At 33.8% G+C, this 26,200-nt stretch overlaps 1 protein-coding gene and 2 long non-coding RNA genes across 4 annotated transcripts; 2 read left to right on the top strand and 1 right to left on the bottom strand.

Annotated features, from left to right (window-relative positions):
• The first annotated feature begins 9,798 nt into the window (after positions 1-9,798).
• LOC139785478 (uncharacterized) lies at positions 9,799-11,613 on the top strand. Its single transcript, XR_011721957.1, has 2 exons — positions 9,799-10,042; positions 10,440-11,613. It is a non-coding gene; the product is annotated as an uncharacterized lncRNA (long non-coding RNA).
• Positions 11,211-13,622, bottom strand: LOC139785477 (uncharacterized). Of its 2 annotated transcripts, XR_011721956.1 has the most exons (4): positions 13,402-13,622; positions 12,857-13,004; positions 12,364-12,600; positions 11,211-12,092 (listed from the first exon to the last, which is right to left on the bottom strand). It is a non-coding gene; the product is annotated as an uncharacterized lncRNA (long non-coding RNA). The 2 variants fall into 2 exon arrangements; XR_011721955.1 differs by having other exon boundaries at positions 11,211-12,600; positions 13,402-13,617.
• Positions 13,623-14,439: 817 nt separating this feature from the next.
• Positions 14,440-23,414, top strand: LOC139785482 (ADP-ribosylation factor-binding protein GGA3-like). Its single transcript, XM_071724634.1, is given in 10 exon segments — positions 14,440-14,507; positions 14,767-14,804; positions 17,484-17,644; positions 17,952-18,003; positions 18,006-18,184; positions 19,059-19,232; positions 19,407-19,626; positions 20,964-21,302; positions 23,279-23,326; positions 23,329-23,414. Coding segments are annotated over 9 exon segments (1,296 nt in total). The 5' UTR covers positions 14,440-14,507; position 14,767.
• Positions 23,415-26,200: the final 2,786 nt, after the last annotated feature.

Here is a 26,200-nt window from a genome sequence, read left to right as displayed (position 1 = left end):
GGTGATGAAAGTCTGTACAGAAAGGCCATAAATCTTTCTTCTTGCCGCCGTATCCCCGTGGCTCTGCCTCTTGGTCTTTGAACTGTAAAATAATATGTATATTGTATAAGAAATTTTATGAATTAAATACATATAATATGAATTAAATTTATATATAACGAGAAGATATTTATCAATTTCGATAAACATATTACCTTGTCTATTATCTTCGGTATAAATTACGGTACTGCACAACTTGTATCAGTTGTATTGTGGAGTCCACTCTTATAATGTGGCATACTTTTGAATTGATAGTATAATTACTGTCATTAATAACAATTCTTTCCACTGAAATATTATTTATGGTAATAGGAGAGAATAAATTATATATAAATAACCAGTACGTTATAGTGAGCTATGTTCTCTTCTAGCTATATTAATTTTTGCCATCATATTGTGACAGCAGGCCATGCACCATTTCTGCTGTGTTTCTGCTGTTATTAGCTCATATGGCTCATGTCCAATTCTTGCTACATTTTTACTATCACATTGTGACTGCATGTTGTGCACGATTTCTGCCGCGTTTCTGCGATTACATTGTGGGCAGCAGATCGTGCTGCTAGAAAATAAGCTTAATGAGGACGCAGGGGACAGGAATCTGCTCGATGGTCATGCTCGGATCTGCTGGCATACTGTCGGCATTCTGCTAGCATTTGGCTATTAGGGAATAGTGTAATAGTAATAGCATAATGTTAAAGCTAAATGGCGCGCGCGAAGCGCGCGCGTCTGTAATGTCTAGTGTCATATATTGAGAGACCGACGTATCTTACGAAGAAGTATCTTAATAAATAAAATTTTTACATTTGTTTGGACTTTACGTCGTAATATCTTCGCTTATTAATTTACCTACTAGATCGATCGATAACAATGCGAGCGCGATATCGAAACTGGCGATACTATAGTATCGCCAATGTCGAAAAAGTGAAAGTTACATTTCTCTGATATATATATATATATTGAGATATATTGAGAGACGTCGACGTTAGTAGAAATATCTTAATATAAAATTTTCGCATTTCGACTTTGCGTCGCAATATCTCCGCTCGTAGGACACGTAGCGGAAAAATAAAAACACGTTGGCCTTTGGCCAACTCGAACGTGCGTATCCCATACGTATAAAAGTAAAGTACCAGTTCAAATACAGATAGCGAATTGGTTTCAGTCATAAAATGTTCCATAATTTATGTGCTTTTAAAATATGCACAATGAGATTTCCGTGCTTATTCCCTTTCGCCGACCTGAACGTGAATACCCCATACGTACAAGAGTAAAGAACCAGTTTAAATACAGATAGCGAATTGATTTTAGTTTTAAAATGTTTCACATATTATATGCTTTTAAATTATGCATAATGAGATTTCTGTGCTCATCCCTTTCAGCCGATCCAAATGTAAGCACCCTATACATACAAGAGTAAAGTACTAATTCAAATATAGATAGCAAATTGGTTTTAGTCTTAAAATGTTCCACAATTTATATGCTTTTAAAATATGCACAATGAAATTTCTGTGCTCATCCCCTTCAGCCGACCTAAACGTAAGCACCCTATACATATAAGAGTAAAGTACCAGTTCAAATACAGATAGCGAATTGGTTTTAGTCTTAAAATGTTCCATAATTTATATGCTTTTAAAATATGCACAATGAGATTTCTGTGCTCATCCCCTTCAGCCAACTCAAACGTAAGCACCCTATACATACAAGAGTAAAGTATCAATTCAAATACAAATAGCAAATTGGTTTTAGTCTTAAAATGTTCCACAATTTATATGCTTTTAAAATATGCACAATGAGATTTCTGTGCTCATCCCCTTCAGCCGACTCAAACGTAAGCACCCTATACATACAAGAGTAAAGTATCAATTCAAATACAAATAGCAAATTGGTTTTAGTTTTAAAATGTTTCACAATTTATATGCTTTTAAAATATGCACAATGAGATTTCCGTGCTTATTCCCTTTTGTCGACCTGAACGTGAAATACCCCATACGTACAAGAGTAAAGTACCAGTTCAAATATAGATAGCGAATTGATTTTAGTCTTAAAATGTTCCACAATTTTTATGCTTTTAAAATATGCACAATGAGATTTCTGTGCTCATCCCCTTCAGCCGACTCAAACGTAAGCACCCTATACATACAAGAGTAAAGTATCAATTCAAATACAAATAGCAAATTGGTTTTAGTTTTAAAATGTTTCACAATTATATGCTTTTAAAATATGCACAATGAGATTTCCGTGCTTATTCCCTTTTGTCGACCTGAACGTGAATACCCTATACGTACAAGAGTAAAGTACCAGTTCAAATATAGATAGCGAATTGATTTTAGTCTTAAAATGTTCCACAATTTATATGCTTTTAAAATATGCACAATGAGATTTCTGTGCTCATCCCCTTCAGCCGACCCAAACGTAAGCACCCTATACATACAAGAGTAAAGTACCAATTCAAATACAGATAGCAAATTGGTTTTAGTCTTAAAATGTTCCACAATTTATATGCTTTTAAAATATGCACAATGAGATTTCCATGCTTATTCTCTTTCGCCGAGCTGAACGTGAGTACTCCATACGTACAAGAGTAAAGTACCAGTTCAAATACAGACAGCGAATTGGTTTTTGTCTTATAATGTTCCATAATTTATGTGTTTTTAAAAACACTACAAAAAAGCGTGATATTCGTACAAAATTACCTTTTTCAAAAAAATGCGCCAAGTACACGCATAGTAGTATATATGTATTATGTTGTTACCTCGAAAAAAACAAAGTGGTAGTATTATACCTCGAAATAACATCCTGTACATACTGTTTATAAAATGCGTAATACTACAAAAAGGCGTGATATCTATACAAAATTACCTTTTTTAAAAATGCATATTTACCCTATTATATATAAATAAAGCAAATTATAATTTTGAAAGAAAAAATTTAATAAATATTTTTAACTGTAGAAACGTAAAAAATACGTTTCTTAAATCATGATTTAAATCATATTTTAAACACATTTTTGTTCAAACGTTTCTTAATGGTTCTTTACGGTTATGAAACTAACTATATATACGTTCAAAAAACGTATAACTAATATTATGTGCTACCTGGGTTTTTTACGAGCAGAATCAATCACTATTTGTACTTGCGTTTGGGAATAATTTGTACTGTAAAAATATAAAGTTTTATTAGTAGAATCAATCACTACTTGTACACTCGGGATAATTTGTGAAAATATAAAGTTTTAGATTTTGTATCCTTACCGTTCGTTCGGAAACTACCCTCGATTTTCTCTACTTTAAAGTATTTAAAAAAATTTGAAGATTTTAAAAGTAGGGGAGACCGGGGTTAACTCGACACTATTTTTTCAAAGGTAATTTTTAATATTTAATTAAAATTTTTAGGCAAATTTAATGGCATATATTTAAAGAGTGTTCCTTCAGGTACAAAATTGATTCAGAAAGTTTTGCTGTACGTCGCTCTGTTTTGCCGCCAGGAAAGGAAAAATGACGCAAAGACAAATTTTCGAATTGAAAAATGCCGGGGCAAACTCGACACCCCGCCGGGGCAAACTCAACACTTTGTCTGATCGACACAATTTGATTTGGAACTTATTTTTTACTGTCTGAAAATAAAAATACATTGTTTATTGTGTATTTAAAAAGTACAAAAATTCGGAATAAAGTAGCTAGAACAATCATTTGAAATCATGAGAACAAAAATTGTTGAACTTTCAATTATCTTCATCTAAACTCATGTCTGAAAAACAATTAATGCAGGTAAACTCACGATCGGACGTACGCATACATTTGTCATGATGAGCCATACGGCTGCATGACAAGCATCGTTTGTTACTGGGAGCCGATGAAACGGCGTGGTATTGACTTTGCCTCGGACGTCGTTTTTTACTTTTGTCACTTCAAAAATATGAAAATTTTGAAAATATCTAAAAACGATTATCGGATTCATATAGAGCATCAAATTTTCCATGAAAATCACTTACATATAGGTTTGCAAGATTAAAGCTTGATGAAAGAGTAGAAATTTTCGAGAGATCAGAAAAATTACTTTTCACCATCAAAAATGCTTATGTCGCGCTAAAAATTACACCATAACTCAGAATGTCATCAAATCCTGTTGATAATACTAGCACATAAAGACGCATTTACAGTAGGAAAGGCAAGTTTTTACGATAGATTTAAATTAGCAAAAAGTCTAGTGTCAAGTTTGCCTCAATGTCGACTTAGCCCCGGTCTTTCCTACATAATTTTAGAGTTATTTTAACCGACCCAGCAACTAATTCCTTTAATATATTTTACTTCTGTCATGATGCTAATACCCCCATTCTTTATTCATTTGGTTGATATTCGTAGTCGGATCTCATTTTTATGATCGTCTTAAGTACAATCTTAAGATAAGTCAATCACAAAGCATTTTAAGACATTACTTAAGATGGTCTTGAAATAAGATTTGACTATAAATAACGGGCTATTAAATTAAATTGTATTATGTAAATATATATTTTCTTTTACAGGTCTTCTGGGAAAAAAAAAAATATATATATATATATATATATAATCCGGCTGCTCTTTGGCGCTATATAACGGCTGCCACAAGCGCTGGCAAACATTGGCTGCTATTAGCGCTAAATTTTGGCTGTTTACGGCTATAGTTTTAAAAAAGCTGCATTAGCAGTCATAGAAAAACATCTTATTTTTAACAACTAACATGTCTGTACACACAAAAAAATACATTACTTTAATGCCTACAGACAGAAATATAATTGTCCAGGGCCAATGGCTGATGGACATACATGTGGATCATTTCCATCGACTTTTACAAAATTGTTCCGATTATAGACCGGTAGAAACACGGCAATTGCCTGATACGATTCAATCTGTATCACAAAATAAAAAACACATTCAAATATTGTATAGTAGTTCGTCACATTGGGTGTGTAGTTATTATGATTGGAAAAAGTTGGTAAGAAATAATTTATACAAGCAACATAATATAGATGCATATTTTACATAAAAGCAATGTCTGACAATGTTTATATATATATTAACAACTTCAGACACATTTCTTTATAAGGTGTAATTTTTTTCTGTTAAGATTAAGATGCGTAATACTACAAAAAGGCGTGATATCCGTACAAAATTACCTTTTTCAAAAAAAGGTAAAAAAAGGCGCCAAGTACACGCATAGTAGTATATATGTATTATGTTGTTACCTCGAAAAAAACAAAGTGGTAGTATTATACCTCGAAATAACACCCTGTACATACTGTTTATAAAATGCGTAATACTACAAAAAGGCGTGATATCCGTACAAAATTACCTTTTTTAAAAAAAAGGTAAAAAAGGCGCCAAGTACACGCATAGTAGTGTATATGTTGTTACCTCGAAAAAAAAAACAGTGGTAATATTATACCTCAAAAAAATCTAAGTAACAAGTGGTAAACCTAATCTTTGTATCTCGAAAAATCTCGAAAAAACCTAAGCAGTAGTATCTTTACCTAAAAAAAACCGAAGTAACAAGTGGTAGACGTAATCTTTGTATCTCGAAAAATCTTGAAAAAACCTAAGCAGTAGTATTTTTATTTAAAAAAAATTATAACTCAAGTGATACACACCTTATTAAAGATGAGTCGCGCTTCAAGTGATCTATTACAATTACAAAAAGAAATGATATCTCTTTTTAAATTACAGCGCCAATTACAGAGAGAATATACATTGAGAATCTTTGTATTTCGAAAAATCTCGAAAAAAAACCTAAGCAGTAGTATTTTTATTTCCAAACATGTTGTTACCTAGAAAAAAACAGTGGTAATATTATACCTCAAAAAAATCTAATTATATATATACCTTAACAAAATTATTATTATATCACGAAATTGCGTTACCAAACTCAATCCAAGTGATATATATTTCAAAAAATTATCTCACAAAATTGTCTCACAAAAATTGTCTCACAAAATTGTCTGATAAAAATTGTCTCACAAAATTGTCTCACAAAAATTGTCTCACAAAATTGTCTCACAAAAATTGTCTCACAAAATTATTAAATTACAAAATTGTTACTTTATTCAATCCAAGTGATATCTACCTCGAAAAAACCTAAATAACAAGTGGTATCTATTTAAAAAAAAAATATGTGAAATCTTTTAATACTGCGCCAATTACAAAGAGAGAATATATATATTATATATACCTTAACAAAATTATTATTATATCACGAAATTGCGTTACCAAACTCAATCCAAGTGATATATATTTCAAAAAAATATATGAAATCTTTCTTTAAATTACGCCAACTACAAAGAGAATATATATATTGCTTTGAAAAATAATTGTAGTGCAACTACTCTTAAAAAATAAAACAAAATTGTGTTACCTAACTCAACCCAAGTGGTATGTATCTTTGTATTCCTGAGGATCTTTCTATCAACCCAAGTGGTAGTAGTTTTAATTCTCCTTGATAAAATTATAATATTACAAAGAATCATTTAATCATTTTAATCACAAAGAATTAAAGAGGTAACATTATAAAATAAAAATATTTAATTAAAATAAAATAAATAAATTTTTCTTGTAAAAAACTTGGCGCTGCTTTTTTAACCCTTAAATGCCACACCTCTCAAGAATCTCATAAATGACACATGGGGTCTAAAAGACCCCAGCATGAAAAATGTCTCTTTACTCATTGATTTTTTTATATTTAGTTATGAAAATTATTTTCAATGTTGTTCAAGGCTTAGAAAAGAGAATAAAATGCTTATATTATTAAAATTTCAATTTCAACATAGTATAAAAAATTTAAAAAATTAAATAAACTGAGTACTGCTAAGTGTACAACCGGGTAGGTCAATCACTCAACTATCATCAATGGGAGCATGAGCTCCATTTTTGGGGGAACATTTAAAAATATATCATTGTAAAGGGTCTGGGGTCCGCTGGACCCCGGGTGGCATTTAAGGGTTAATAAAGTCTATCCAGACAAACTTGCATAGGTGCATAAGCATATGCATAAAGAGATGGATTGGTCTATTTCCTTTTGCACATATATCTGAACCAATCAATTTCTTACGCTTATGTTTATGCGCGATGCAAATTTGTCTGGATAGACTTTAAAAAAGCAGCGCCAAGTTTTTTACAAGAAAAATTTATTTATTTTATTTTAATTAAATATTTTTATTTTATAATGTTACCTCTTTAATTCTTTGTGATTAAAATGATTAAATGATTCTTTGTAATATTATAATTTTATCAAGGAGAATTAAAACTACTACCACTTGGGTTGATAGAAAGATCCTCAGGAATACAAAGATACATACCACTTGGGTTGAGTTAGGTAACACAATTTTGTTTTATTTTTTAAGAGTAGTTGCACTACAATTATTTTTCAAAGCAATATATATATTCTCTTTGTAGTTGGCGTAATTTAAAGAAAGATTTCATATATTTTTTTGAAATATATATATCACTTGGATTGAGTTTGGTAACGCAATTTCGTGATATAATAATAATTTTGTTAAGGTATATATATAATATATATATTCTCTCTTTGTAATTGGCGCAGTATTAAAAGATTTCACATATTTTTTTTTTAAATAGATACCACTTGTTATTTAGGTTTTTTCGAGGTAGATATCACTTGGATTGAATAAAGTAACAATTTTGTAATTTAATAATTTTGTGAGACAATTTTTGTGAGACAATTTTGTGAGACAATTTTTGTGAGACAATTTTGTGAGACAATTTTTATCAGACAATTTTGTGAGACAATTTTTGTGAGACAATTTTGTGAGATAATTTTTTGAAATATATATCACTTGGATTGAGTTTGGTAACGCAATTTCGTGATATAATAATAATTTTGTTAAGGTATATATATAATTAGATTTTTTTGAGGTATAATATTACCACTGTTTTTTTCTAGGTAACAACATGTTTGGAAATAAAAATACTACTGCTTAGGTTTTTTTCGAGATTTTTCGAAATACAAAGATTCTCAATGTATATTCTCTCTGTAATTGGCGCTGTAATTTAAAAAGAGATATCATTTCTTTTTTGTAATTGTAATAGATCACTTGAAGCGCGACTCATCTTTAATAAGGTGTGTATCACTTGAGTTATAATTTTTTTTAAATAAAAATACTACTGCTTAGGTTTTTTCAAGATTTTTCGAGATACAAAGATTACGTCTACCACTTGTTACTTCGGTTTTTTTTAGGTAAAGATACTACTGCTTAGGTTTTTTCGAGATTTTTCGAGATACAAAGATTAGGTCTACCACTTGTTACTTAGATTTTTTTGAGGTATAATATTACCACTGTTTTTTTTTTTTCGAGGTAACAACATATACACTACTATGCGTGTACTTGGCGCCTTTTTTTACCTTTTTTTTAAAAAAGGTAATTTTGTACGGATTATTTTTACAATGGATTGTATAAATGTATAATTAATAAAAAATAAATATTAAAAACACATTTAAAAAACATTGTCTGTTGATTGGGTATAGAGGAAAGTCCCCTATTATGAGACAGGATAATATGAGATATTTTAAGCTAAAAGGCCCTATATAGGCCCCATCTGTTGATCCCACCATGTAAAAAACCCGCCATCTCATATTAGGATCCCTATCTCATAATAGGGGACTTTCCTCTACATATACATATTATTATAGCAAAATCTGTCAAAAACATACAGTCAATACATTGTCATGTTTTTAAATATATATATATACTTATATATTTATATTTTTATATTTATTTATTAAAAAACATAAAAACATGAAAGAGGTTATGTGACTATACACAATACTGATATAAAAAATGCGTTTTGATACCTGACATTTGTAAAACTTCTCCTATTTCTTTCCATGAGTTATTTTTTTTTAATATCTTTAAAATTTTTTGATCTTTTATCATAAATATATGGGGATAACTTTTTACAAGATCCACTAATAACGAATCTTCATCTCTCGAAGAAATCATATTTATCATTCTGCTTTCATTTTCTTCATTTTCTTCATTTTCTCCATTTTCTCCTCGATTAGAATAATAATAATTATGATCTTCCATTTTAATTACTATCTTAATAACAATCTTTAATTTATTATCTTTTAATTTATTATCTTTATGCATTGACATATAAATATGACAGGTGGAAGTCGTTTGTCATTTGATTGGCTGTACATCAATCATATGCATAGAAATTTCATTTCTATGCACATGCGTATGCTTATGCTTATAGTATGTGACGTAAATCAATTATCTCGATGCTCATTGGTTCAGAAAGTCTTAAGGCCATCGCACACAAAATGCATAGCTTAGCATAAGCGTAGCATAAGACCGCTAAACCAATGAGCATCCAGCATAAAGTCGCCATATTGATTTACATAAGATGCTCATTGGTTTAGCGGTCTTATGCTATGCTCATGCAGCCTATGCAATTTTGTGTGCGATGGCCTTTAAGGTGGAAGCACATAAAATTGCAGGAGCCATGAGCAGGGGATCGATCATGTATCTTTTCCCCTAGGACGGAAACGTGAAAAGTGAAAAGTTTATCTCTTTCTATTCAACACCAATAGAAAGAGATAGTTACATGAAACTTTTCACTTTTCACGTTTCCGCTCTAGGGAAAAAGTTACATGATCGCTACCCAGAATGCAGAAGCCATATGCGCATGCGCTATGGTATCTGTGAGCTCTACAAATACTATAGCGCATGCGCATATGGCTTCTGCATTCTGCTCATGGCTCCTGCAATTTTATGTGCTTCCACCTTTATGCTATGTACGTCGTTCACGGAAAGGTTGCAACACTTTTTTTTGGATGGGTTTTGGAACGCACGAATATTTAGAGACTGCGAGCCACTGCGTCTAGGGAGCTGCCGTGACGGGCCGTGACCAGCAGTGAGCTGTAGTGAGAGGTTAAGACAGCTGTCAAAAGAGCATATACAGGGTGTGTATACACAGCAAAAGACATCTTACAGCGTAACATCTGATAACAGGTAGGAACAAGACATCTTAAATAACGTATACTTTTTACGATATTTTAATTTAAATAAATAAATAAATAAATAAATAAATAAATAATTAAATAAATAAATAAATCTATTTAAATTAAAATATTTAAATTAAAAAATAGAGTAATTCCAATAACTTTCAAGTCTTAAATTATTTCTCTTACATATTTCGCGACGTTTGATAAGTCTATCTAGTTAAGATATAATATGAGCTAAACGATTTGTTATATATTTCTATACGTTGTAGAATTTTGCCAAAGGACTGGAATAAGAGAAAATTTTATTTTGCAATAAATATTCTAATATATTTATAATTATAAGTCAGATATGATTTGCTTTACAAAGATGCAGACTGTAGTAATCATCATATATATTCTTGCAGATAATATAAAGAAACGAGGAACTGTCTCCTTGCGCAATATATGGCACACTCTTCTGCGTGTTCACAAGTGGATGAGCATGAGTGGATAAAACATCTATTCATGGCTTCCGTGAACCATTTCCAAGGAAAGTCCCACGCCCACCTGCAGGTTGAACGATAAATAAATATATCATTCAGAATAAAACACGAAAATTCGTTAGCCTAACTGGCAATAATTTTAATATTAATACAACAACGTTTCGACCTCTACTTTGGGTCCTTATCAAGTTATAAGTTATTTAGCAATGATTGAATTGCGCGTCAGGTTTTGAATCTAATGTTCGCTATGTTATACTTCCTGACCACATAGTTTAACGATGATAATAAGATTCAAAACCTGACGCGCAATTAAATCATTGCTAAATAACTTATAACTTGATAAGGACCCAAAGTAGAGGTCGAAACGTTGTTGTATTAATATTAAAATTATTGCCAGTTAGGCCGACGAATTTTCGTGTTTTATTATTTTATCACTGGCGAAGAATTATTTATGGATTATTCAGAATGTTTTTTCTAACGAACAATTGTCCAAGGTGAATAGATTCGCAGAAACTTATTTCAATCAAAATCCAAACACTTTGTCAAGCATTATAAAGCTGATAGAAAAGCGTAAAAATAATCTTAAAGAGGCCGTACTTATTTTTACAAACCGATTTGGGAGAAATGAAAGTGACCAATTGATCTGATCAATCAAAAATATCAAATGTGACGCAAGACATATAATTATCTGCATAATTTTTCAAATAATATTATGTTTATTTATTATTACCGTTTTGTAAATAACATTGTATTCAGTTTTAATTATTTCTAATACGTCTTAATATTTTTCGAGTTCAACGAGTTCTGAGCTGAGCGTTGAATGGCGGCCGAAGAGGACGACCACGACGGCTCGCGCCGCCACGGAAGCCTCGCAGCAAGGAAGATCCGCGGGAGGCCAAGGCACGGGACCGAGCTCAGATCCCCGAGACTGGCGCGAGAACGCCGATCGGTTCACCTCGCCCAGGCCCGGCACGTGAAATAATGGCGTCGCTTTTTAATATTTAGTATTTTATTAATAGACTGGAAGTTACTGATAAAATTATCTACGACATATTACTGTTGTGTAATTAACAAATAATTTATATAGTATTATAGATTTGATGAATTTATCTGTAGAATAAACATTGTATTTTCTGTTGAATCTTCAAAATTTAATATTATTCGACAATCATCTGCATTCTCCGACACCACTGCACAACTAAATATCTCTTCCAGTCTTCCTGAACGCCGGAAAATTAAATACAGTATCCAAAGTATTAAATCCAATTATAATATCGATATCCTTTTGTTGCTGTAATCGAATTTCCTGCGACTGGCGAACAATGTTCGGTGGCGGACTGCAAATTGTTGGACTTCTTGCCGTTTGTGTGCGAGCATTGTCAGGCCACCTTCTGCAAAGAGCATTTCAATATGGTATCGCACGAGTGTTTAAAAACGGAGACCGCAAAATTCGTTATGTAGGACAATCGGCAAGCTTCCTGTGCTCTAAGGAATCTTGCAAGGATGCGTCGTTGATCGAGATGCCTTGTATCAAGTGTAAGCGGCATTTTTGCGTGGCGCACAGGCATCACGGAGCTGAGTGAAACGGAGAAGACACAGAAACTGAAGAAATGGCAGATACCAAAGAAACAATTTGCAGAAGCAAAAGCTATAGTGGATCAACAAATCGCGGACAGTTTGAGGAAATACAAATATACAACATTGGCAAATAAAGTACTATTACATGTTATATATAAAACAGAAAATATATGTTTTAACGGAAAACGTAAGCATAGATGTGTATTATACAAAGAGTGACCGCAAAAATAGCCTCTTTTTTCACCCTTGAATTTAGACTTCTACTTACAAGTGACTAAATGATAGTCTATAATGAGTCATGAATCCTCAGAAAGTTTCAGATATTTAGCTGGCTTTTTATTTTCAAGATATGGAGGGTCAAAGTTGTTGATTTCACCAACTTCACAGGCCCACAAAAAGAGAAAAGTTGTCTACGCCATGGACTAGACCATGGTATTCCCATGTATTTTCGCCTGCTGAAACCGAATATGACCTCAGTTTTGCCCCTACACGTCAGGATTTTTTTCTACAACCAAAAACAGGGTGTTTTGTAAGGGCAAAATCTTATTATCATCGTTAAACTATGTGGTCAGGAAGTATAACATAGCGAACATTAGATTCAAAACCTGACGCGCAATTCAATCATTGCTAAATAACTTATAACTTGATAAGGACCCAAAGTAGAGGTCGAAACGTTGTTGTATTAATATTAAAATTATTGCCAGTTAGGCTAACGAATTTTCGTGTTTTATTCTGAATGATATATTTATTTATCGTTCAACCTGCAGGTGGGCGTGGGACTTTCCTTGGAAATGGTTCACGGAAGCCATGAATAGATGTTTTATCCACTCATGCTCATCCACTTGTGAACACGCAGAAGAGTGTGCCATATATTGCGCAAGGAGACAGTTCCTCGTTTCTTTATATTATCTGCAAGAATATATATGATGATTACTACAGTCTGCATCTTTGTAAAGCAAATCATATCTGACTTATAATTATAAATATATTAGAATATTTATTGCAAAATAAAATTTTCTCTTATTCCAGTCCTTTGGCAAAATTCTACAACGTATAGAAATATATAACAAATCGTTTAGCTCATATTATATCTTAACTAGATAGACTTATCAAACGTCGCGAAATATGTAAGAGAAATAATTTAAGACTTGAAAGTTATTGGAATTACTCTATTTTTTAATTTAAATATTTTAATTTAAATAGATTTATTTATTTATTTAATTATTTATTTATTTATTTATTTATTTATTTATTTAAATTAAAATATCGTAAAAAGTATACGTTATTTAAGATGTCTTGTTCCTACCTGTTATCAGATGTTACGCTGTAAGATGTCTTTTGCTGTGTATACACACCCTGTATATGCTCTTTTGACAGCTGTCTTAACCTCTCACTACAGCTCACTGCTGGTCACGGCCCGTCACGGCAGCTCCCTAGACGCAGTGGCTCGCAGTCTCTAAATATTCGTGCGTTCCAAAACCCATCCAAAAAAAAGTGTTGCAACCTTTCCGTGAACGACTGTACAGACGGCGTCATTAATGCCTTCCACCTGAAGGCATAGTATGTACATGTAACGTGCACTATAGAAATCCCCAGAACACAGCTAGGAAAGCATTAATGACGCCGTCTGTACATACTAGAGTCCTATATTAGTAGAGAGACGCAAACTTTACCCCCACTTTGCTGCCGTCGCCATCTTGTGCTCGTATACCCGTACGATATTAAGCCCCTTGCACAATGCCAGGCAACAGGCAATAGGAACAGGGAATAACCAAAAAATCGTTAATTACAACCTAAAAAATTCGAATACTATGATTGGTTGGCAACAGGCAATAGGCACAGAATTTCCAACGTGACGGAAACTCTGTGTCTGTTGCCTGTGTCACTGTTTATTCTGCATTTATACATGATTTCTGATTTCTACTCCCTGCTGTCTATTGGTCTATAACCGACCAATCAGAAGGAGGAACAAGTTTGCGTAATATTACTTCCACCATGCGTCTCTCTACTAAGGGCCAATTCCTTTTAGCGACACAAGTCGACACAAACATCGTTCTATCCTTCTTGGCATTCAATGAATAACAAAGACAGAACGACACTTGTGTCGACTTGTGTCACTAAAAGGAATTGGCCCTAATATAGGACTCTAGTGTGCGATAGCCTTTTCTCTTTCTGTTTCTCTTGCTTTTGAGGAGAAATGGCGGACCAATCAAAAGTCTGTTACCGTATGGCCATCTCGACAAGAGTGAAAACGCACCTTGAGTCGCTAAATGAAAAGCACCCACTATAGGGGGCTCTACTACCACTATTACATATGTACATACATACATGCATACAACACTATAAAGAAAAGTGAGATGTTTCCTGTAATAGAAACAGCTGTTCTATGTTGAAAAGTCACTTATAAAGCAAGTAAATAATAAATTAAGTACAATATAGTGGCTAAAATCGATATTTTATATTAAATGAAAACAGATAATAGAAAAGTAGAAATAGTTGACAAGATTTATTGATACGGGTATAATACAACAATTTGTGATTCTGTTACTTGTCCTGAGTGATAATTGAAATATTTCCACAGAAATATTTCCGACATAAAATGTTGTAAACTTTGTTTTAGTCTTCTGTAAGTCTGGGAATTATATACAACGTTAATAATTACGATTTTCAGCATGGACGTGGTGACTACTAGCTTAGAAGCTCTAATACGTGAGTATGATATGAGTTACACAATTAATTTACAATGTTTTGCTTTCTGTTTAAATGTGGCAGATTTTAAATATTAATTCAACTCACATTTATTTTGCTGTAATATTTGTTTGTATTATATACATGTACATACAAATACATGTACGCACAGTATTCCATTGTAAGTGGTCACTTCTTTATTTCCTAAAGAAGTGGGCGTAGTAAGAAATACAAGATCGTAACAAATTAAACATTTCAAGTTGAATGTATTTGTAAACATAGTCATTCATAAAAGTTATCTATATTAGAAATTGGAGATGTATAATTTGTTTATTGTTACATGGATATCTTGATGTACTAGACATCACAGACGCGCGCTTCGCGCGCGCTATTTAGCTTTTATACTATTATTATTACACTATTAACCCTTGATATATAAAACTGTCAAAATATGCGATGACAGATGCTCACGAAGTCAGCGCAATGAGAGAACCAATCAGCATCGTGGAAAAATGTCAACAATACAATTTCTTACACGGCTTTTTTATAAGCGGATTAACAATTGTAACACTATTTGAAATAAGTACAATAATGTATGATTTGGCATAATTATTTTATAAATCATATATATTTTATTGATTCAAAATTTTATAGATAACTTCTATCTTTCTATTTTTGCTGTACAATATGGCTTCTCAACTTTTATATTGATGCAGATGATAGCGTGTTATATGTCAGCCAATACAGAAATTAGAAAGGACTCCGCACAAAACCAATGGAAAAGTGACCCCAGTCAAATTAGCTCAGTCAAGTTTTAGTATGATGAAATTCAGACTGTCCTGATCAAAAGTCTCAAGGGCTGCAAGTTCAGAAAATGTCCAGTTTCCGAGATACTTGGTCTCAAAGTGTTGAAATAGATGATGACAATTCATGAATAAAAGAAAAATCATCGTCGATTTCAACACTTTGAGACCAAGTATCTCGGAAACTCGGCATTTTCTGAACTTGCAGCCATTGAGATTTTTGATCAGGATAGTCTGAACTTTATCATACTAAAACTTCAGCTAATTTGACTAGGGCTACTTTTCCATTGGTTTTGTACGGGGTCCTTTTGTATTGAAAATTAGAAATAAAAAAGTAGAAATAGCGTGCAAAATTTCAAATCAATAAAACTTGTATAAATTGTCTTATAATTCCAATAAGTCATACATTGTACTTGTTTCAAATAATGCTATAATTTTTTGTATATTAAAATATCCATACCATTTTTCGCACACGATAAAAAATACACTGGGCAACAAAATTATCGCAACAAAAATTTACGTAAAAAATTTGCCCAACTTCAAATAAGCATAACTCCGCGAAAAATTGTCGTATCTGAAAGATTTTTTTTTCATTTTAAAGGGTGAAGTCTGTATTTTAAGGAACCATTGTTAGATTTTGAATTTAGCCTCCCGCTCTCCCGCCGTTCTTCCAAAAGTAAGGACGTGTTACGTCTCCAAAAAATTGCATACTTTGACACATTCTACGGAGTAGAATGAATTTTTTTCGTAACTATCATGGCAACCATCGTAAAATATGGACTTTTCCCTGCAAATTAAAAAAAAATTAAGTCTGTACGATTTTTTTTCGCCGAGTTATGGCTTATCAAAGTTACCTATGCATTTTTGTGCATTCAATCACCGCCAACATTAGTATTACCCGATGAACACTACGGGGACGTTATTGGTCGGATTTTGCCTATCGTGTGTGTGTGTGTGTGTGTGTGTGTGTGTGTGTGTTAGCAGAGATTTGGGCACACTGATTTTCATTCAAACGAGGAATTGTTACGATTTTGTCGTTTGTTTTTCGAATTAACGATACAATACAGTGATTGCAATACTGTGAAGTTATACTTACAGAAGTAATGTACTGTGAAGTTACTTACTTCAGTATTACAAAACTTCACAGTATTGCAGTCACTGTATTGTATTGCTCATTCGGAACCAAAAGACAAAATCGTAACAATGCCTCGTTTGAATAAAAATTAGTTTGCGCAAATCTCTGCTAACACACACACACATACACGATAGGCAAAATCCGACCAATAACCTCCCCGAAGTGTTCATCGGGTAATACTAATGTTGGCGGTGATTAAATGCACAAAAATGCATAGGTAACTTTGATAAGCCATAACTCGGCGAAAAAAAATCGTACGGACTTAATTTTTTTTTTAATTTGCAGGGAAAAGTCCATATTTTACGATGGTTGCCATGATAGTTACGAAAAAAATTCATTCTACTCCGTAGAATGTGTCAAAGTATGCAATTTTTTGGAGACGTAACACGTCCTTACTTTTGGAAGAACGGCGGGAGGGCGGGAGGCTAAATTCAAAATCTAACAATGGTTCCTTAAAATACAGACTTCACCCTTTAAAATGAAAAAAAAATCTTTCAGATATGACAATTTTTCGCGGAGTTATGCTTATTTGAAGTTGGGCAAATTTTTTACGTAAATTTTTGTTGCGATAATTTTGTTGCCCAGTGTATATATATATATATATGTAAATATATATACATATGTATAGTATATATGTATATGTATAGTTTTTTACTTTGGAAATAAAGAAGATAGCCATTTATATGGCAGGACTGTGTATCTCTTTCTATATAAATAGATTGTCTATATAATATATATATTTATATATATAAAATACTGTAGAGAGGATTACAAATCCACAAAATCAGAAGCCAGACGTAGCAGCCATCGAAGCATTCTGTGTGATGCTTACTAAAGAAACAGAGGGTATACAAATAGGTATCAAGTTATTGGCAACGCAAATTCAATCACTTAATGAATCAGAAGCACTACAAGCACTTTCGGTATGTTGTCTTTATATATGTTGCACATTAGTCCAATAATAACTACTCATATAGTTATTAAATAGAATATTTAAATTTATTAGTAATAAAATTAGATAGGTAGCATAATATTATTAATAAGACATTTATATTAGTAATCCTATGCTACTTCTAATGTGAATTGAATTTTAAAGCAATTAATATATAACTTAATAAGGTAATACAAGATAATGCTTTGATCTTAACATTTTGAGAACGAAATTTATATATATATATATTTTTTTGCAAATACACTTGTACACAAATTCTATAGATTTTTGTTTTTCAGTTACTAGATACTTGTATGAAGAGATGTGGTCCGTTATTTCATGCGGAAGTTGGTAATTCCGTTTTCTTAATGAGATGATAAAATTGGTCTCGCCAAAATATTTAGGTAATCGCACTACAGTGAGTGTACGGCAAAAAGTTTTGCAACTTCTTTATGTATGGATCAGAGAATATCCTCGCGAATCAAAAATTAAGGAGGCTTACGAGATGTTGAAGAAGCAAGGAGTCATTGAGGTTATATCTTTATTAGTTGTTATATTTATGTATAGTCTGATAATTGTGTTTGCAGATATATTCTTGTCTTTCTAACTTGATAATACTAAAAGCACAACAAAATATGCAGTTAGTCTCTAATCTCGTGGTTAGATAGTTTGATGTGGAACTGTCATCTATCAAAAACAATGGAATCCCAATTTTGTCGCCTTATATTAAAAAAATAATGATATATTTTACTCATTGATAAAAATAAAGTCATACAATTTTCGGGGTTATAAATACTTTTTGTTTACAACAGAGTTAATAGTAATTACAGTGATCAGCATGGCAGAGAAAGATCAATAACATAATCTACATCTTGATTTAAATCTGATTTTTAATTTTGGAAATATTTTCAAGATTCTTGTTTATGATATTCTTATGATATTGTTAATGTAGAAGTACTCTAAAATCGTATTATTTTTGTGACAAAATTCGAAATACTCCACAAATATTTAATGAGATATCTTTGACAGTCCACAAAATATTGATGCATGACATACATTGCTATGGAAGGAAATCAGCAATATCTTTAACAAAATATTTTTACTAAACTAGCGTAAATAAGAAGTGTTAAAATACATAAATACATCGTTATAAAATACCATAAGAATTTTGTTTAAAACAGTTTTACATATCTCTTATCGTATATTTCAATGATATAGACTATATAGAGACATTTAGAAACATAAAAGTTAATTTTCTTCAATGGAATTTACCCTTTAACATGCATAAGAGCATTTATAAAAATGTGTTTTATTTTGATCTATACTACACCATGTTCATGATCTCAGACTTCAATGTTCAAATTAGTTATTACAAATTTGCAATATGGGATAAAAACGAATTACAGGAGGATGCAGCATTTATAATGGCAAACAGTGAAGAAATTCAAAAATCGTCTAAAATAAAAAATAATATATTTGAAAATGAAGAAATGTCAAGGCATTTGCGTAGATTACTTCATAGTAAGGATCCTTCTGATCTACAGACTGCAAACCGACTGATCAAGTTTATGGTGAAAGAGGTATTTAGTTTCAGAAAAATATTTGGAATGAGATGTTTAGAAAGGTTGAGATTCAAATACTTTATTCTTCATATTTTTTGTTCCGGACTTTTATTAAATCTTTTTCTTAATTTACATCTTTTCTTAATTTACATGTTTTTCAAAGATTTTCATTATAAATATCTAATTTTGCAGGATGAGGAACGACTTCAGTTAAACTCGCGAAGAGGAATGGAATTAGAATCCGTGCAAAACAATGTAATGCTACTGTCAGAAATGTTAGATTCATATAATCAGAATGAAACCAGTGCAGAGGATCTTGAATTGATGAAGGAGTTGTATCAAGCATGCGAGCGACTGAAACCTATTTTGTTGAGACTCGCCAACGAAACTCAGGGCAATGTCGAAATGCTTGGTATCTTGTTATATTTAAACCTAACGATTTACTCGGTAGATTTTATATTATTAACAGAATTTTCTAGACGACAGTTTATTATTAACAGAATTTTCTAAACTCACTAAACTGTCGTCTAGAAAATTCTGTTAATAATATAATCAGTTCAAAAAATTTAAGCCACAATTACGTATTTTAAGACTAAAAATCTATATATTTTTCACATTTGTACGTGTGATATGTATTTTGATATGTAGGGGAGACCGGGGCGGAGTCGTCATTGCAATTATCTTGAAATCTGTATGTTGTGTGAACTCGCCATTCATACTGTAAACGCGGCTTATGATGCCCACGTGACCAACGGAGTTAAGTGAGGTTATGCGCCAAGTTATGATTCTTATCGAGGCAAACGTGTTTTCGGAAGTCAAAAGTAAAATTTTTTGCGCGTCGAAAATTTTAAAAATTTTAAATATTGTCTCTCCAAATCTCGAGATAAGTGATTCTGAAGAGTAATGCATGCTGAACACGAATCCAGTGAAATTTTTTTATTTTCGTTGATTTCTAATATTTTATGAGCGATTAAACTTAAAATATGTGTCGGGGCGAAGTCGTCACCAAGCCATATCATGGAGGCTTCCGGCGAAAATCAAAGTCAAAGAAGCAGCAGCGGTCGGATTCCGGCGAGGACTTGGATATGTGCTGCGTGTGCTCAGAGATGACAGAATAGAGCTGACGAGAACGTGCGAGCGTAGGGCACATAAGTGTGTGCGCTTTTCTTGTAATTATTTTCCGCCATCGTGTTTTTAATTATGTTTCCATTTTTCTATTAAAAAATAATAAAATGTATCCTAGCATTTTTCATGATCGGAATTATGAATTTTTATTTAAAATTCAGTCCGAGAATGGAGTAACGACTCCGCCCCGGCCATTTTGACATTTCAATTTTTGCACCTTTGTCGTTTTCACTCTATATCAGTTAAACAAAGCGACGTAGACCAAAAATGTCCGTATAAATTTTGTAGCCAAGGGTTCACTCTTTACAACGGTATACCACATTTTACTAAAATTATTTGTTTTGTTAAAAATCGGCACCGAAAAAATAGTGACGACTTCGCCCCGGTCTCCCCTACTATTCATCCTTAAAGTAACGGACAACCTTTTTGTTACACCCTATATAAGTATCAAAGATTATTAATGTCTTGACGATTAATAGGACCAAAACCAATGGTCGAATCGTCATGACGATTAGCCAATTGTAGTCGATTAAATGAATTTTAATTTATTATTTGTTGGCGAAATAAAAATGTACTTTCGGTTTAATCTTTTTAATTGAATTTTTATGTATTCTATAACATTAGGTGATGTACTAGCTGCTAGCGATGAGTTGAATCAAGTCTTTGAGAAATATACATCTGTTATCATCCTTGGGCAATTTCCCAAATCTTCTGCGACAGAAGCTTCTAAGTCGATTTACAATGAACCATCCCTTCTGGATCTATTGTCTCCTATTGACACTGTTCCTTGTAAGAGCAGTTTAAGCACGACGCAGGGTATATCATGTAAAGACCATCGCTCAGATATGGATGTGCTAGGAGATATCTTTAATACACTGGAGAAACCAGTCAAGTCTGAAACAAGTTTCTTGATGCCAAACACCATAATGCAACCAATCAGTATCTCGCCTATGAATAAAAAAAGTAAGCATAATAATAATTGAAAAAATTTAATACAAAAATCAGAGACTTATAAAATATTGAAGCAATTATATTTCCAGATAGCAAAGCGTGTCTGTGTGTGAGTAAATTGCGCAAACCTGTGATTGCTTATGATGCTGGCAACTTACCGTATATTTGCTTCAATTAATTTCGAGTAATTTAATATTTGAAGCAACACGCAGGCAACATTGGATATATGTATTGCCAGCAATTTGTCGGCAAGAGAACAGCATCAAATTTACTTCGCGTTGCTAGCAATATGATAGCATTGTGTGATCCTATGAATTATTACAGCAACATGACAGCAACAGCTCGAATTTTGCATCAGACGATTTTAGACCGCAGCATAAGTTGCCAACAAGTTGCTGGCATGTTGCTATACAAAATTGTTATATCGTGAAGGCATCAACTTGCCGACAAATGCGGACTCAGTTGCCACAATTCTGGTAGCAACACATACTATGTTGTCGGCAACATGCAGCAACAATGCAGACACGTTGCTATCTGGGATGTTTTTTTTCATCTTACATTTATTCGTTATACAGGATGTAGCAAGATTCATGGGACAAACTTTAGGGGGTGGTAGGTCTCACCAAAAGAATCAATTTTTGTTAAGAAACCCGTGTAAATAAAATATGTGTAAATAAAATTTTTAAAACAGCAAAATTAACATATGGACTAGTATTGTCAGACGTCATGCGCAATGCTGTCATGATACCGATTGCCTATCATCTATCTCACAGGTGATCTGAACAAAGACATGTAACTCTTCAAGAACGCGTTAGAGGACACGGGTTTCTGAACAAAAATTGATTCTTTTGGTGAGACCTATCCCCTAATAGACGATAAATAAAATAGGCCGATTTCTGCCAAAAAGTGCAATATGCATGTAATCTTGTGTATTTTGGCATTCTTGTGTCACTGAATACGATGGTAGCATCCGTCTAAATCTGTGGGAAAATAGTCAAAATTTGCTTTAAAGAGGTCGAAATAAGTCACTTAAGTAATTAGAGCTCGGAAAAAGAACCGGGTATCCGAGTACCCGCCTGCTCACTCATTACCATTGTATACGGATCTGGACCGATTCCGCGGGTACCCGCATTGTACGGGTACACGAATTATCGGGGTACCCGCGGAACCAGTCCAGATTTGTATACAATGGTAACGGACGAGCGGGCAGGTACTCAGATACCTGCGTATTCCGAGCTCTACTTTTAATAGTACAATAATTTGACTAAAGAGAAACAGGAGGGAGGAATGTATCGGTAGTGAGAGATAGGCAAATCGCGGACGGAAGTACGTCAGGCAGCCATCTTGAGAGTCCACTTTTTTACGTTTATCAACGCAAAAAAATTGTAAATAAGTGTTAATTGTGAGATATAAGAGCATCATGGTCCACTATCAGACCTGTGGCATAACAATAACAGCTCAAATTATGGGATAATATTTTATAAGTTAATAATTAAATCATTCAATTTTTGCGGCCATCTTGAGAGGCCACTTTTTATGCTGAAATATATAGTCACTTCCGTCCGTTTCGCTAACACTAAATGCTCCCTCCTGTTTCTCTTTACTTTTTGAATTCGACTAGCGACAATTTGTTCCAAGTATTTAATTACTTGTATTATAGTTTATAACTTGTATTTAGTTTTATAACTTTTTTTACTGAAGAAACTAAATATTTCAAAATGGACGATAAATAAAATAGGCCGATTTCTGCCTAAAAGTGTAACGTAAGTTATATATGTAATCTTATGTTTTTTGGGTCGCTGAATACGATGATAGTATTTTTATCCGTTTAAACTGTGTAAAATTAAAGATTACATGCATAACTTTTGTTGTACTTTTTAAGCAGAAATCGGCCTATTTTATCCATCGTTCTTTGTTCCGTAGATCCGGTTACACCCTGTATATGTGTGCTTATTCATTGTATTATTTTTATAAATAATATTCCGTAGACGAAGTTATCAATACTGATGAAGAAAAAATAGACAGTAAAGCAAAAGCATGGAAGAATTGAATGAATTGGGAGAAACTTTACTTAAACAAAGTTTGTCGTGCACAGTATCAAGTACACGTTCGTCACAAGGGTAAGTATGTCTATAGATATTGATTTTTAAACCCTAAATAAAATTATTAAAACTAGAAATCTCTCTCTGATGTAGAAAGGTTTTCATCAATTTTCTAGGCATTATTTTATATATAGTGTACGATAGCTAAAGTGTTAAGTTATTTTAAACAGGAATCTTTATTAAATCGACGCAAATGGCGAGTAACAATAACGCTCAATCACGATGTTTCGACCCGGGGGATTGGGTCCTTCTCAAGTGTCTTGTAACAAAAAAACGGTAACGCCTGAATTAGTTGGAATTCTAACAATATTATGACGGAAATAATTAGATGTCCTACCTATAAGATGGCATGGAACTATCGCTCTCGCGTGAACATCTTAGGAATACGAAGATTTTGACCGAAAAAGTCATATGTCAAAAGCTAAATAAAAACCTTTCCGTTAATGGTCGTTGTCAAGTAAAAATAAAAAATAATAAAAAGTAGAGTGATGAGTAATTACATGTTCGGTATCGTAGAGCACTTTGATGTAGATTTCATAATGTTAATGCGCAATGCACAAAGAACGGTTAAACGGAGTCACACAGCTGGAAGATGAACGGTCGGGGGCAAGCAAGCAACTGACACGTTTACGAGACGTTAATTGTTATAAGGTTAAAGAGTAACATAGCGGGTTTATATACAAGAGATGACTTTGTCGTATATTGGATTTAGATTTTCGGTATCTTTTTGCAAGTTGATGGTATTCGCTTGACTTTTGATAAAAAACATTTCCGCTATTTCACGCTTTCTGACATTCTTTTCTTTATGCAGTATGTCTACGTCAGACCATTTAAAATCATGCCGACAAGATACACGGTGCTCGCTTACCACCGAACGGCATCCGTCATCCTTCCTGATGTCGTTCTGGTCTCCTTAATACGTGTTGCAGATGTCTTTTCGTCTGCCCGATGTACGACGCGTCACAATTACCGCAGTTTATCCTATACACAAGTTCAGTTTCACGGTTCTTATCGAGCGTATCTTTTCCTTTTTTGATTATTACATCAAGCTTCTTCGGGATGGTGTATACCGTATCGAGACCTACTTTATTCAGCGTGAAACGTATATCCTCGCTGAGACCTTTGACAAAAGGTATGGCTAGGTATCTCCGAGCGTCAAAAGTATCGATGCGTTCTTTGTCACCATTGTCACGAGGGTGATGGAGTTGTTTCAATCTAGCATTGATTTGTCTACTGATTAGGTTATCAGGGAAGGAATTTTTCGGTCAAAATCTTCGTATTCCTAAGATGTTCACGCGAGAGCGATAGTTCCATGCCATCTTATAGGTAGGACATCTAATTATTTCCGTCATAATATTGTTAGAATTCCAACTAATTCAGGCGTTACAGTTTTTTTGTTACAAGACACTTGAGAAGGACCCAATCCCCCGGGTCGAAACGTCGTGATTGAGCGTTATTGTTACTCGCCATTTGCGTCGATTTAATCCTGTTTTAAATTTCTATTGGCGGATTAATCTTCATTTTTGATAAGTTATTTTACTTGTTAATCGAAGTATTTTAGCAAAAAAATGCTTCGACAAAATTCTTTAGACAAAAGTAGGGCGGATGTCAGATAATAACATTTATAACATGGATGTGAAAGGCACATCAAAATCATTTTAAAATTTTACAATTTTTTCAAACTTAAAAAAACTTTTAATTTTTATATTTTTCTTGTTGATATTGAGACTTTTTCAAAACGATATTGTAGATATTAAATTCTTTTCCATGAACTGGAAACTATTTTTACTGAGTTATAGGGATTTATCTCGAGTCCTACAACTTACGTTAAAAAAAAAAGTTGGTTTCCATTTCAGAAAAGTGATGATAGTGAATTTCTCAAAAGTGGTATCATCTGTTCCTAAAAGTCCCGATTTCACCAAACTTTTTTTTTTTTTTTTACATGGGAGAAATCTTCAAACCACTGGGATCCCCACCAGAGGGGAGGCCGGAACCCTTATCTCCTCCGGCAGGTTTACCCAGTAGCCCCCGAAGGGGAAGACCCCCCCGCCTTCGGGGAGAAGCGGGGAGAGTGTGGGATTCCATGCATGCACATCGCGGAAGATACTGCATGCATGCCCTGCCCACTAAACTCCCATGAACTCCACCTCGGCGCCTTCGCAGGGGGGCCTGGGGACTAACTATAAACTTCCAGTGCCCCCCAGCGCCAGATCCGCCTCTGTGGAGGGGGGGGTGAAGCCCCCCCACCGCCCTAAGGCAGAAACTCCTGTGGCGACTAGAGGGAGTTAGCCCCAGCCGCCACTCACCTCGTCGGGGGTTACCGATCCCACTACGGGACCGGCAGCGGTAGTGCGGTTACGCCGCTCGCACCCCGCCCCCCGAGCGGCAGAGGGGGAGAAACCCCCGTGTGTCCACGAGGGCTCCCCCCGCACCCCCGCAGGGAAGGCCGGGGGCCCGAACCCAGGGACGCATCCCAGGATCCTGACCCCCCGGCGGGCCAAAGGGAGCATCCGTGGCGGAATCCGTAGGAGAACCGCCCAAGCCCCCCCTCAGCCCGCAGACCACCGACGACCTAAGTCGTCCCCCCTTGGGGGGGGGGACCCCGCCCCACAGTGGGATTTGACGATCTAGGCGCTCAAAAGTCCAAAAATAAACTTTTTTAAAAACATTTAGCGCTATAACAAATGTTATTATAAGGTCAACATTTGCAAAAACAAATTTCTTTACGCTTTATGGCTCTACAGCGGATATAGAGAGATGTCAAACTGTTCACTATCGAGCGAGTGAACCGGATGCTCGGCGTGTCAT

This window comes from Temnothorax nylanderi, unplaced genomic scaffold (genome assembly GCF_030848795.1).
Source record: "Temnothorax nylanderi isolate EJ_2023f unplaced genomic scaffold, tnyl_v1.0 TNYL_tig0812_pilon, whole genome shotgun sequence".
Taxonomy (NCBI): Eukaryota; Metazoa; Arthropoda; class Insecta; order Hymenoptera; family Formicidae; genus Temnothorax; species Temnothorax nylanderi.
Note: the sequence above shows the minus strand (reverse complement) of the source record. Positions and strands in the feature narration are given on the sequence as shown.